The sequence below is a fragment of the Giraffa tippelskirchi genome, chromosome 2 (assembly GCF_054371585.1).
Source record: "Giraffa tippelskirchi isolate mGirTip1 chromosome 2, T2T-mGirTip1v1.2.pri, whole genome shotgun sequence".
In the NCBI taxonomy this organism is placed as follows: domain Eukaryota; kingdom Metazoa; phylum Chordata; class Mammalia; order Artiodactyla; family Giraffidae; genus Giraffa; species Giraffa tippelskirchi.
In genome coordinates, this window is record NC_137276.1 from 206,362,302 (window position 1) to 206,377,453 (window position 15,152).

Sequence of the window (15,152 nt, forward strand, 5' to 3'; positions counted from 1 at the left end):
AGAAAACTACACCTTTTGAAGTATGTTAGTTGTTCAGTTGTGTCTGACTCTTTGTGACCTCATGGACTGTAGCCCACCAGGCTCCTCTGTCCCTGGGATTCTCTAGGCAAGAATACTGGAGAGGGTTGCCGTTATTTTCTCCAGGGGATCTTCCCAACCCAGGGGTTGAACCTGGGTCTTTTGCATTACAGGCAGATTCTTTACTATCTGAGCCACCAGATAAGCCTTTCAAATATGTTTCATATTTTTTAAGTGAAAACTTACTGCTTTATTTCTTAATAACATATTCTAAATGTTATTTAGAAAACATGGAGAAATAAGAACACATATCTATATCTAAATCTGTTAAATCCTTTTGGGTGTATCTGTATTTCTTTCTTATTCCAATTTACTTTAGAAAAATCTCAGAAGGGCCAAGATTATAGGCTTCCCTTAGGTTAAGAAATTAATTCAGTCTGTATGACTAATTAAGAAAGGGAATACAATTTAAAGAAAAGTTAATACTGTAACTTTTTTTAATGCTTTTAATATATAAAAGAAAGAACTCTTGCAGAATCTAAAAAATTTAACATCATGACTGAATATTTCATGCACGTGTGCTCAGTTGTGTCCAACTCTGTGCAACCCTATGGACTGTAGCCTGCCAGGCTCCTCTGTCCATGGGATTTTACAAGCAAGATGCTGGAGTGTGATGCCATTTCCTCCTCTAGGGAATCTTTCCTACTATGGGATCGAAACCACATTTCCTGCGTCTCCTGCATTGGCAGGTGGAATCTTTATCACTGAGCCACCTGGGAAGCATATAACTGAATGTTAAATCTCTTCATCTACAAGAAATGGCTTTGTAATAAGAAACAATTTCCCATATTTTGATAGTATGCTCTATATGCATCATTTCTGAAAATAAACAGAAAAGCAGGGGAATGGCACATTTGCTTGTATCAAACTCGGGACAAGTATTTTTAAAATATATAAACTCTAGGAAGAATATTTAACAAGCTAAAGACAATGACAAATAAAATTAGGGTGAGCTGAAGGGATTTGCCTTTTGAAAGAATAAAACCACTCAGGAAAAAAAAATCTGCATTTATGAGGCTTTCTAGCCCCTTAGAGAGCTCAATCCATGCAGTGCTAGGGAGCTAGAACCCAAGCTAAAAATCACAATTTTATTTGTAGGAGATGTCAGAGGGCAGCATTTACAGCAGCCAGTGTGACTAAAAATTAAGGGAGAGATCATGTGAAAGAGGGAGAGATAGGAGGGTAATGTTCTCAAATATGTGCATAAATTCTCCCTCGGTCCTAGACTGAACTACGAATTGTGCATGTAGAAGGACACTTTCAAAGATCTGGTGAAACTCAAAAAGTAAAAGGCTGAAGAGGTTGATCAGACTCTCTAACCGCAGACATTGTAAAGTTTAAATGCCATCAAGTTAGGCAGATCAGATAAACATATTAGGCTTTTCACTGAAAGCTCAGGGGCTCCATGCCTTAGAAGTAAAATAAAAAAATAAACTGAGGTTTGGCCTGAAGAATATTGTCAAAAGATAAATAGTCCATACTAGCAAAATGTAAAAAAAGCCACCACAAGAACAAGATGATCAGCTAGTAACCTAAGTGCCTCTAGGTAAAAAACCAACACTCTTCAGAAGATCACAAAATTGTATAGTTTGTTACATACAATGTCCAACACACAGTAAAAAATCGCCAGGTATGCAAAAACAAACAAAACAATAATAACAATCACAACAAAAAAAATTCAGGAAACAATGACCTAAGATCAAGAGGAATAGTAATCAATAGAAATAGACCACGAGATCCCATCGATATTTAAATTAGAGGAAAAGGACTTTCAAGCAGTCATTACAATATGTTCAATAACTTAAAACAATAGAGTTTATGAATGAAAAAACATAAAGATTAAACATGTTAAGAAATTGAATTTGTATTAAAATAAAGAATACTCTGGATTCAAAAAAAAAAAAAGAAAAAACATATGGAAAATTTCAGAGGGAAATGAAAAAATTCAAAAGAGAACAAGTGAAAAGTGTATTATTTAAAGTGAATAATTCACTGGATACTTTCACTCTTGCCTATGTAGGAATAATAGGAGTGGGACATGTAATTCCACCATGAACTAGTAAAAGCCTAGGCAAAATACAGGAAACAAAAGCACAGAATTATCAGAACAGGAACATAAACCAGGAAAATGTCAATATATTCATAGCTTTCTATCTGATGATAATTTCTAAAATGTGACACAGTGAAGGGGAGCCCAAAATAGCTGAATAGCATTCCAGACATAAAGAGATAATGAAACCCAGGAACATGAGTAATACAAAATATTATTTCTTAGTTTTATTTGAAAGATTGTTAAAAGTCAAAGCAATAATAATACTTTGTGTATTTTTTTAAATTATTCAGATTGAAATTGAAGAAAGTAGGGAAAACCACTAGACCATTCAGGTATGATCTAAATCAAATCCCTTACGAATATACAGTGGAAGTGACAAATAGATTCAAGGGGTTAGATCTGATAGACAGAATGCCTAAAGAACTATGGACAAAAGTTCCTAACATTGTACAGGAGGCAGGCATCAAGACCATCCTCAAGAAAAAGAAATGCAAAAAGGCAAAATGGTTGTTTGAGGAGGTCTTACAAATAGCTGAGAAAAGAAGAGAAGCAAAAGGCAAAGGAGAAAAGGAAAGATATACCCATTTGAATGGACAGTTCCAAAGAATAGCAAGGAGAGATGAGAAAGCCTTCCTCAGTGATCAATGCAAAGAAATAGAGGAAAACAATAGAATGGGAAAGACTAGAGATCTCTTCAAGAAAATTAGAGATACCAAGGGAACATTTCATGGAAAGATGGGCTCAATAAAGGACAGAATGGTATGGACCTAACAGAAGCAGAAGACATTAAGAAGAGGTGGCAAGAATACACAGAAGAACTGTACAAAAAAGATCTTCACGACTCAGTTAATCACGATGGTGTGATCACTCACCTAGAGCCAGACATCCTGGAATGTGAAGTCAAGTGGGCCTTAGAAAGCATCACTATGAACAAAGCTAGTGGAGGTGATGGAATTCCAGTTGAACTATTTCAGTCCTAAAAGATGATGCTGTGAAAGTGATGCACGCAATATGCCAGCAAATTTGGAAAACTCAGCAGTGGCCACAGGACTGGAAAAGGTCAGTTTTCATTCCATTTGCAAAGAAAGGCAATGTCAAAGAATGCTCAAACTACCGCACAATTGCTCTCATCTCACACGCTAGCAAAGTAATGCTCAAAATTCTCCAAGCCAGATTTCAACAGTATGTGAACTGTGAACTTCAGATGTTCATGCTGTTTTTAGAAAAGGCAGAGAAACCAGAGTCAAATTGCCAACATCAGCTGGATAATCAAAAAAGCAAGAGAGTTCCAGGAAAACATCTATTTCTGCTTTATTGATTACACCAAATCCTTTGACTGTGTGGATCACGACAAACTGTGGAAAATTCTTCAAGAGATAAGATGGGAATACCAGACCACCTGACCTGCCTCCTGAGAAATCTGTATGCAGGTCAGGAGGCAACAGTTAGAACTGGACATGGAACAACAGACTGGTTTCAAATTGGGAAAGGAGTATGTCAATGCTGTATATTGTCACCCTGCTTGTTTAACTTATATGCAGAGTAAGTACATCATGAGAAATGCTGGAATGGATGAAGCACAAGCTGGAATCAATATTTCTGGGAGTAATATCAATAAACTCAGTTATGCAGATGACACCATGCTCATGGCAGAAAGTGAAGAATTAAAGAACCTCTTTATGAAAGTGAAAGAGGAGAGTGAAAAAGTTGGCTTAATGCTCAGCATTCAGAAAACTAAGATAATGGCATCTGGTCCGATAACTTCATGGCAAATAGATTGGGAAACAACAGAAACAGTGACAGACTTTATTTTCTTGGGCTCCAAAATCACTGAAGATGGTGACTGCAGTCATGAAATTAAAAGATGCCTGCTCCTTGGAAGAAAAGTTATGACCAACCTAGACAGCATATTAAACAGCAGAGATATTACTTTGCCAACAAAGGTCCATCTAGTCAAAGCTATGATTTTTCCAGTAGTCGTGTTGGATTTGAGAGTTGGACTATAAAGCTGCGGAGAAGGCAATGGCACCCCACTCCAGTACTCTTGTCTGGAAAATCCCATGGACGGAGGAGCCTGGTAGGCTGCAGTCCATGAGGTCGCTTAGAATGGGACATGACTGAAGCTACTTAGCAGCAGCAGCAGCTATAAAGCTGAGGGTCAAAGAATTGATGCTTTTGAAATGTGATGTTGGAGAAGACTCTTGAGAGTCCCTTGGACAGCAAGGAGATCCAACCAGTCCACCCTAAAGGAAATCAGTTCTGAATAATCATTGGAAGGATTGAGGCTGAAGCTGAAACTCCAATACTTTGGCCACCTGATGCAAAGAACTAATTTGAAAAGACCCTGATGCTGGGAAAGATTGAAGGCAGGAGGAGAAGGGGATGACAGAGGATGAGATATCTGAATGGCATCACTGACTCAATGGACATGAATTTGGGTAAACTCCGGGAGTTGGTGATAGACAGGGAGAGCTTGCATGTTGCAGTCCATGGGGTTGCAAGGAGTTGGACATGACTGATCGACTGAACTGAACTGAATAGTTGTTTTAAGTGTTGTGTTAGTTTCTGCTGTACAGTGAAGTGAATCTGTCATATGTATACATATATCTCCTCCCTCTTTGACCTCCTTCCCACCTCACCCTCCCATCCCACCCATCTGGTTTACCACAAAGCATCAAGCTAGGTTCCCTGAGCTATACAGCAGATTGATATATCCACTATGGAGAATAATATAAAGGTTCCCTAAAACACTAAAAATAGAACTACCACATGATCCAGTAACCCCACTACCAGACATATACCCTGAGAAAACCATAGTAAAAAAGACACATATGCTCCGATGTTCATTGTAGCACTATTGACAATAGTCAGGATACAGAAGAAACCTAAATGTCTATCCATGGATGGATAAAGAAGATACGATACATATATAAATAGAATATTACTCAACCATTAAAATGAATGAAATTGGGTCATTTGCATAGACTTGGATGGACCTGAAAGTAAGTAAGGACCTGAATAATACTGCCAACTGATTTGACTGATATTTTTAGAACACTCCATTTCAAATTAGAAAAATAAAAATGAACCTAGTTTTTAAATGTACGAGGAACATTAACTAAGGTGAAATTGTGGGCTATAAAATAAAATGTTTAAAAAGCTAAATTCATGCAAAATATACTTTCTGATCTCAGTGAAATTAAATTAGAAATCAGGAACAAAAAGCTATATGGAAAATAGTAAAACATTTGGAAATTTAATAACACATTTCCAAATAACTTCTGTAAATATCAAAAATTTTACAGAAATTGAAAAATGTTTTCAACTTTATGATAAATAGAAACACAACACATCAAATTCGTAGAAGTCATCTTAATAAGTGTTTAGAGGAAAATTTAAAACTTTATTCACAATAGAAAAGAATAAAGGTTCAAATTATTGATTTATTTTCAATCAATTCTATCTTAAGAAGCAACATTAAACAGAAGAAAAAATATCAGAAATTGCTTAATTAGAAAACAAATAAATAAAACTAACAAAGCCAAAAGTTTGTACATTGAAAATATTAATAAAATTGATAGACCCTTATCAAGATTCAAATTTGAGAGAGAGTGAAAAGAGAGAGAAGGTAGGTAGACAATGAAAAAGGAGAAGAGAGAGACCATCAATCCACAGTATTTAAGAACAAAAGAGAAGTCATTACTGCTCATCCTTCAAACATTACAGTTAAAGATATTACAAATAAGGAGATACTGAAAATAAACATTTAAAAATAAATTCGACAATTTAGACAGATTAGACAATTTCATTGGTGCGCAAACACTAAAACTTTGTTTACCACATCCAACAGGGAAGAAAAAAATTGAATAAGTATAAATTCATAACAATAAAAATAATTGACAGAGAAAACTCTAGGCACAGATATCATCACTGAATTCTAAAAGCATTTAAGGAAGGAATAGTACCAGGTCTACCAAAACTCTTACAGAATGTAGAGGAGGAAGGAATATTTCCAAACTCATTAAAGCTAGCATTCCTGATTCCAAAACCTGACAAAGACATTAGAAGAAAACTACCAATCAATAATCCTCATGAATGTAGATGCAAAATTCTTTACAAATGCTAGTAAATCAGATCCAGGAGCATCTGTGAAAAGAATAATATAACTCCTGACCAAGTGGGATTTATCCCAGGAATACAAAGTTTATTTACCTTTGAATCTATTCAGTAGAATTTGCCGTATTAACACAAATAAGAAGAAATAAAACATATGATTATCTGAATACACTCAGAAAAAACTATTAAACTATTAAAACAGATAAATGAAAACAGTAAGGTCATAAGATAAAAAGATAACATATAAAATTAAATTTATATATAACATAAAATAGTTGAAAAATGAAATTTTATAAATCCACTAATAATAGTGTAAAAAAAATTACTCCAATTTTAACAAAACATATGTTAAGGTCAGTTAAGGTCATACACTGAAAACTACAAGATATTGTTGAGGAAAATAAAGAGGTACCTCATGTTCTCAAAGAGAAACAAAAACTATTAAAATAGTTAATCCTTTCAATTTGGTGTATAGATTCACTGCATTTTCAATCACAATTCCAAGATAAATTTGTAGAAACTGACATGCTGATTTGAAAAGTATATGGAAAAGCAAAAGGTCTGGAACAGTGAAAACAATTTTTGAGAAGAAATGGATGCAGTATTCACATTATTTGACTCCAAGACTTTCTATCAGCTATTAGTAATCAAGACAGAATGGTTTGGCTTATGAAGACATATAAAGAAATGGAATGACATAGAGAATCTAGAATGGATGCTCACCTAGATAGCTAACTGGGGAAAGGAAAGCTTTTTCAGTGAAAGATGCCTCGGTATTTTGATTTTACATATGGAAACAAATAAACCTCAACCCTCAAACCACATGCAATTCCTTTAAGACAAATTATAGACCTAAGCATAAAAGCTAAAACTGTAAAGCTTCTGGAAAAAAAATATTTGCTCTCTAGATGTAGGACATAGTTTCTTAGAAAGCACTAAACAGGAAATAAAATTTTGATAAATTATACATCATGTACATTTAAAACTTTTGCTCATCGAAAAGACAATATTAAGAGAAGGAATAAGAAAGCCATAGATTGGGAGAAAATATTTAGGAAACAATCTATGACAGCAAACATATCAAAAATGAACAAATAACTCCTCTTCATCAGTAACAAAAGACAAATGGCACCATTTTTAAAAAGCAAAGACTTGGAAATTTTACAAAAGAAATTATGTGAATGGTCAATAAGCACACATGAAGATGCCCAATATCGTTAGTCATCACAGAAAACTGAAGTTAAAATGACAGTGAGGGGACTCTTAAACTCACTGCAGTGACTATAATGACAGATGGCAATATCAAATGTCAGTGAGGATGTAGAAAAATTGGGAGTCAGATTGTTTCTGAGTGAGAGTACAAAACTATACAATATGAAGAAATATTTAAGTTTCTTATAAACTCAAACACATCAGTGCTGTTACCCAGAAATGCTACTTCTAGGTCATTCTCCACAAGAAATAAAAACATATATCCTCAAAAAAACTTACACATTCTCTCAAGAGAAAAACAGAGAAACAAAATACGATACGTTCACACATTGAATACTGCTCAGAAACAAAACGTATGAACTGCATAATACATATATGCAAGAATCTCAAAAATACTACGTTTAGTGAAGGAAATCAGACACAAAATACTATATTCTGTACAATTCCACTTATATATATTTCAAGAAAAGTCAAACATAATCCATGGTGATAGGGAGCAATTTTCTATAATGATGATAGTAGACTGAAGAGGGATTTCTTCTTTGGGATAGTTTATTTGGATTACAAAGTTTCTTTTGGCCTGTTTCTCTTTAATTTTTGACATTTCTCTGGCTAAGAGAAAGCATATAAATGTGAAACATAACACACCTTCTTCAATAACTGCCTCATTTCCTACTATATTTCAAAGGCATCAAAATTACAAATGAAATTATTGATTAAAAATAATTTTCAAACCAACTTTCAGCATTTAAACTTATTTTTTTATTTTTTTAAATTAGCATATAAACTCTTAATCATGATTTTAAGAAGGTTGTGGATATCCTAAGAGCATGAACAACTGCTAACTTTTTTGTTAGAAACTCTAGGCATAATTTTTTGCCTATATGATGTGTGGATCATATTACTCATTATTTACAGAATACCCACTGTTGGGATGTAGATTCAAAAAAAATAATCCACCTTGTTACCAGCTGACTGATTCTAAAGCACAGATTATATAGATTAGTACTCACCAATTATTATTGGCTGTGGCTCACTTTTCACTCCAACTCCTGCACTGGTACTAGCTGCAACCTCTACCCGGTACTGAATACCTGGGAATAATCCACCAATGATTACAGATCGAATGGCTGCATCCACAGTTTTGTTGATGTGGAATCGTGTTTCATTCCCCAGACACCAGATCTATAGAAATGCAAAGTGAATATCAAAAGAATATAAAATTATCTTTTCTGGTAATTAGTTCATTATAACTGATTAAATTTTTTAGTAGTGACCAGTCTATTTTCTAGGCTTATTTGTAAATGGCATTTTTGAATGCCTAATTTAGTCGGTTATATATATATCTATATCTATATATATATATCTATAGATATATATATATTTATGTATATTTTTGTGTGTGCATGTGTCTGTGCACATGTGTGTATGTATGTGTGTGTATTAAAGGAAAAATAAAACTAAAACTATGCAGCATTCTTTTGTATTTTACAAGGAACACTGAATACTTGGGACTCCTTTGGTGGTCTAGTGGTTGAGTTCATGCTACCACTGGGGAGCCAGGGGCATGGGTTTGATCCTGGTCAGGGAACTAAAATCCTGCATGTTATTTGGAGTGGCCAAAAAAAACCCCCAAAAAACCCCACACACTGAATGTTCAGAGAACAATGATTCGACTTCCTCAACACATCTGCAAAGTCTGGAAAATTGTCGTTGGTTGCAAACAGTATTTAGGTATGGATTAAAATGCATAAATTCCTCTGGTTAATTCATTTATCAAGATTTACTATGAATATAATACATTAAAATATGGTGATTATGGGTTGTAGTATCCAAAGTATATAGGTGCATATCTAAGTAATTTGTATTTCATTTAAGAAAATATTAACTTACACAGAAGTAGTTAACAAGATTAAGGGACTAAAGTTAAAGGTATTGACTGAGATAAAATTAAAGTCAATATTTACATTGACAGTAATAAATCTTAATATTGATCAAAACATATCTATACAAACGTACACATGCATGAGAATGAACAGAGTGGTGGGAAGTCTTTAAATACTGCTGTGAGGGATGCTAGGCTTGCATTTCCAATAAGATTTAAATTTAAAGTCATATTTTCTTTTGAGATATGAAAATCTGCTTGTAAAATGTGTTGTAAAAAATTCCATGTACACTCATTTGTATTTCTATTATATAGCATTTATAATCTGCATGGGGAGACACGGGAGGAACATCCACAATTTGTTTCTGAAATAGATAAATTAATGATACTTTTTCTTTAAATTAACATAATGACTTTGAATTTCAGACTTCTTTTAGTCTATGAAACCTAAGTTACTAATGGAGGAATATTTAACCCTTACCAAAATATACACATTTGTACCAAAATAGGACAAACTCATATGAGTGAGAAAATTTACAGCATACGAAAAATTATCATGTTGTGAAAAAAAAATTTAAATAAATGGAAGTTGAAGATATTTAGTCCTAGATGATACGAAAAGTAAAATCCTAAACTAATTAAAGCACAGGCACACACACCAAGGTAGATAATTCTTTGCTTTTAAAACAACGTGTCTTAGTTCCGTTCAGTCACTTAGTCGTGTCCGACTCTTTGCGACCCCATGAACCGCAGCACGCCACGCCTCCCTGTCCATCACCAACTCCCGGAGTCTACCTAAACTCGTGTCCATTGAGTCGGTGATGCCATCTAACCAGCTCATCTTCTGTCAGTCCCTTCTCCTTCTGCCCCCAATCCTACCCAGCATTAGAGTCTTTTCCAATGAATCAACTCTTTGCATGAGGCGGCCAAAGTATTGGAGTTTCAGCTTCAACATCAGTCCTTCCAATGAACACCCAGGATTGATCTCTTTTAGGATGGATTGATTGGATATCTTTGCAGTCCAAGGGACTCTCAAGAGTCTTCTCCAACACCACAGTTCAAAAGCATCAATTCTGCAGCACTCAGCTTTCTTCACCGTCCAACTCTCACATCCATACGTGACCACTGGAAAAACCATAGCCTTGACTAGACGGACTTTTGTTGGCAAAGTAATGTCTCTGCTTTTAAATATGCTATCTAGGTTGGTCATAACCTTCCTTCCAAGGAGTAAGCGTCTTTTAATTTCATGGCTGCAATCACCATTTGCAGTGATTTTGGGGTCCAAAAAAATAAAGTCTGACACTATTTCCACTGTTTCCCCATCTATTCCCCATGAATGTATCTTAATGTTATAAAATTTCAGAATTTATGTAATTATGCTATTGTAAAATATGGGACACCTGGTCCCATCACTTCATGGGAAATAGATGGGGAAACAGTGGAAACCATGGCAGACTTTATTTTTGGGGGGCTCCAAAATCACTGCTGATGGTGATTGCAGCCATGAAATTAAAAGACGCTTACTCCTTAGAAGGAAGGTTATGACCAACCTAGATAGCATATTTAAAAGCAGAGACATTACTTTGCCAACAAAAGTCCGCCTAGTCAAGGCTATGGTTTTTCCAGTGGTCATGTATGGATGTGAGACTTGGACTGTACAGAAAGTTGAGCGCCGAAGAATTGATGCTTTTGAACTGTGGTGTTGGAGAAGACTCTTGAGAGTCCTTTGGACTGCAAGGAGATCCAACCAGTCCATCCTAAAGGAGATCAGTCCTGGGTGTTCATTGGAAGGACTGATGATGAAGCTGAAACTCCGATACTTTGGCCACCTCATGCGAAGAGTTGACTCATTGGAAAAGACCCTAATGCTGGGAAGGACTGGGGGCAGGAGGAGAAGGGGACAACAGAGGATGAGATGGCTGGAAGGCATCACGGACTCGATGGACATGGGTTTGGGTAAACTCCAGGAATTAGTGATGGACAGGGAGGCCTAGTGGGCTGCGATTCATGGGGTCGCAAAGAGTTGGACACGACTGAGTGACTGAACTTAACGGAAATGAACTGAAAAGCACTTACTCTTATTTTCTTAGACACATTTCTTTATAAAGTGATGGGAATATTTTAAAATAAATTTTTATGCAAATTTAGTCCATTTGCTTCAGTAACTTAACCATTAACTTAGGAAAACTGTACTTAAAATTTAACATTCTTTTTCCCTAGAAGTAATAATGTTTTGAATAAAATTATTCAGCTTAATTTCACATACCAATTATGAATTTCTGGGGTGAGGTGGGGTGTCTGGTTTTCTTTGCTAATAGATCTACTTAGTATGTTATTGTCAGAATTCTACAAATATTTATTAATGGCAAAAAAAATATAGTTTTTAATTTTTACAAGGTTTAATGATATGTTTTACTCTCCCATGTGGTCTGATCATATCACAATTAATCAGAATCATTTCTCAAAGTTAGACAACTTGTGTTTCTCAAATGATGTCTCTCAAATGATGGTGAAGAAACAATGGATATATTCTTTTTCTAAACAGCAACAAATTCATCAGTTGAAAAATGAAAGCTTTCTAAAATTTGTTTTTTCAACGGCTCCCTTTTCTTAGGGCTTCCCTGGTGGGTTAGTGGTAAAGAATCCGCCTGCCAATGCAGGAGATGCGGGTTCAATCCCTGGACTAGGAATCCCTGGTGGCTGATATGGTAAAGAATCCCCCTGCAATGTGGGAGACCTGGGTTCAATCCTTGGGTTGGGCAGATCGCCTAGAGAAGGGCATGGCAACCCACTCCAGTATTCTTGCCTGGAGAATTCCCATGGACAGAGGAGTCTGGAGGGGTCCCTGGGGTCGCAAAGAGTCAGACACAACTGAGATACTAAGCATACAGCTCTTAATTGAAATATTTTCCAGAACCTCCAGAACTTGGTAAAAGCAGAATTTAGAGTGGGAGGTGGTACTTCCTATCTCCATCCCAACACTGCTGCTGCTGCTGCTAAGTCACTTCAGCCATGTCCGACTCTGTGTGACCCCATAGACGGCAGCCCAGCAGGCTCTGCTGTCCCTGGATTCTCCAGGCAACACTATAAACCCACAAAGCATCTTTTTATGAGAAAACATTTTAAAAATAGTTGCCTAAGGCCTGTGGTCTTTCCTGGTAGCTCAGTGGCAAGTATCCACCTGCAAAAGCCTGACAATGCTTGTCAATGTAGGAGATGACAGTTCGATCCCTGGGTTGGGGAGATCCCCTGGAGAAGGAACTGGTCACCCGCTCTGGTATTCTTGCCTGTAGAATCTCATGAACAGAGGGGCCTGGCTGGCTACAGTCTATGGGATTGCAAAGAGTTGGAGGAACATGACTTAGCAACTAAACAACATAATCCCATTACACAGAAATCTAGCAAAGATAAAGACAGTTTCTGGGATAGGGCTTCACTATCTACCCTCTACTCCATCTTTGTAAATTCCTGAGGTTCTGCAACCACATTATATATATATATATATTTATGCATATATATATACATACATATACATATATATATATAAAATAATCACTGCACTATTATGGTTTACTTGTCCAACTGAGTCTGTGTTATTTGTGAGCTTGGATTTAGGTTCTATGAATTCTGTGCATTTGCTTCTTTATGAGTTGCACAAACATATATTTCTTTACACTCAAAGAGGGCCACCAGAAATACTGCCCATCCACATGACCCTGAGACTTCTCTGGGAAGTTTTATCTGTGAACCTTCCTTCTTCATCCAGGCCTTACCTTGTATTCCTGGATAATTCCATTCTGATGATCTGGAGGTGGAGGATCCCAGGAAACACTAATACTTGTGCTATTGTGGCTTCCAACAGTTAGCACAGTGACAGATTGTGGAGGGGCACTTGGGGCTGCAGAAGAAGTCATTAGAATAAACACAAATTGTAAGTCTTAATGTGCATTAATGCTGCTTACAGAATAGGAATATAAAGACAAGATGCAAGAGGGTCTTGTTTCTAGTAGTTCTGAATTAACAGTGAGTGTTTAAAAAAAATCCTTTAAATATAATGGATAGATTTAAAGCAAATAAAACAGCTACAGTAATATGTCCGCAACAATAAATTTAACAGTTAACATTAGAATGAGTGTCTCTTATATGCCTAGAACTGAGGTAAGAGTAAGATTTAGTTTTCACAATAAAAATAACATTCTCACAAAAACAATTCACAGGAAATAAAAAACAACTCATCTTAGTTTTACAGATAAGGAAAAGGAAGGCTACTATAATAGACTTATCTAAGTCAAACAATGAGGGAAAACTTGAACTCAGGTATGTCTGATTTTAGAACTTTGACTCTTTTGACTTTAATAGGCTCCTCTTTTGAAAAACAAACAAACAAGCAAAACAACAACAACAAAAACACTGCTATCAAAAGTACTCTGAGAGGATGCATTCCAAAATTTCACCAGCCATTATTTCTGAGTAGTAGCATTATTGACTATCTTTTTGTTTTGTTGTGGTTTGCATTTAATATATAAAAACATAAAAACAGAAACACAGCTATAAATTTCACCAACACAGAGAAAAGACAGTTTTGTTTTCATAATGAGAAACATAATTGATCATTGTAAACTGATTCATAATTTTAGATTTGAAACTTATTTTATATTGATGGGCAAGGAACTCTGAAGATATTAATGAAAACAGTTCATGTTGGATCAAATGTGAAATGGACAGATTTTAATTTCCTACAATTCTCTTCCTTTATAGTTTTTCCCATAACTAATTATAATATACTAAGAAAAGATGAATAAGAAATAATTCTTGATTTTGGACAGTAGTAGTATCTCCTATTCAGTGTATTTGAGAGCTAAGTCATACTAATTTTCTTGGAAAACATCAATTCTCAGTATATCTCTGAGTTTAAGCCAAAAGTTGAAAAAGCAAATCAAAGTACTAACCCTTGAAGCAAAAGTCATATAATTTTGAGTTATGAAAGAATTTTTACATATAAGATTAATGTTTTCATAACTACATAATTTAGTTCTTTGAAAATGTGTACACTTCAATCATAAAAGATATTTAAAAGCTTATCAATAAATCTTCCCATGTTTGATAAATTATCACAACACATTTCACTGAAGTCTGGTCCGTGTACAAAACACACACAGACACAATACTGCTCTTTATTACTCCTTTATGTGATAATGCTGGTCTGAAATGTGGCACAATGACATAAATCCAACTGTTTGCCTACTGGTTTTATAGTCATTAAGTAGATTTTATTGAAAAGTAACACTTTGGAGAACTGGTTTCTCATTTCCCTTACTGCTGGTGTGGCGAGAAAATGGTGCCTATTTCCTGACAGGTCAATTATTACACAGATGTGAAAGAACTCACTCATCGTTCCCAGACACAGCCCAGCTGAGTCCCATTTGTTCCCTTCAGAAGCCACAGAAAGAGGAGATGAACGTAAATCTAACGGTGACAAATGTCTATTCTGGAGGAAAAGTCTAACTGCAGTGAAATTGATTTTTGGAAGTGTGCTGTGCTTCAAACACAGCATTCTGTATGAAATTTACCCACCCCACTCATTAGTTTTATACATTTTCCACATAAAGCAAAAGTTAATGGAGACAAAGATCCTATTATTAATTTTAGTAATTTTTTCTTTATAAATCCTAAAGGTTGATTAATGATGCCTTTAAAAATATGCACTTCTGCCTGTGTCAGTATCACTCTGTAAACCAATGTGAAGATAACCTTTCTCTGTGTTGCTAATTATAAGATATATATAATTTAAAGGCTCTTTGGTTGGAG

General features: G+C 35.4%; 1 protein-coding gene across 2 annotated transcripts in view; it reads right to left on the reverse strand.

Moving 5' to 3' along the window:
- Positions 1-15,152, reverse strand: part of ROBO2 (roundabout guidance receptor 2) — a 642,112-nt gene that overhangs the window by 70,941 nt on the left and 556,019 nt on the right. For both annotated transcript variants that reach the window (XM_081552579.1, XM_081552570.1), the window contains 2 exons: positions 13,118-13,242; positions 8,473-8,644 (listed from right to left, as the gene is read on the reverse strand). In XM_081552579.1, coding sequence (XP_081408705.1) covers positions 8,473-8,644; positions 13,118-13,242 — 297 coding nt within the window. The remainder of the gene's footprint in view (positions 1-8,472; positions 8,645-13,117; positions 13,243-15,152) is intronic.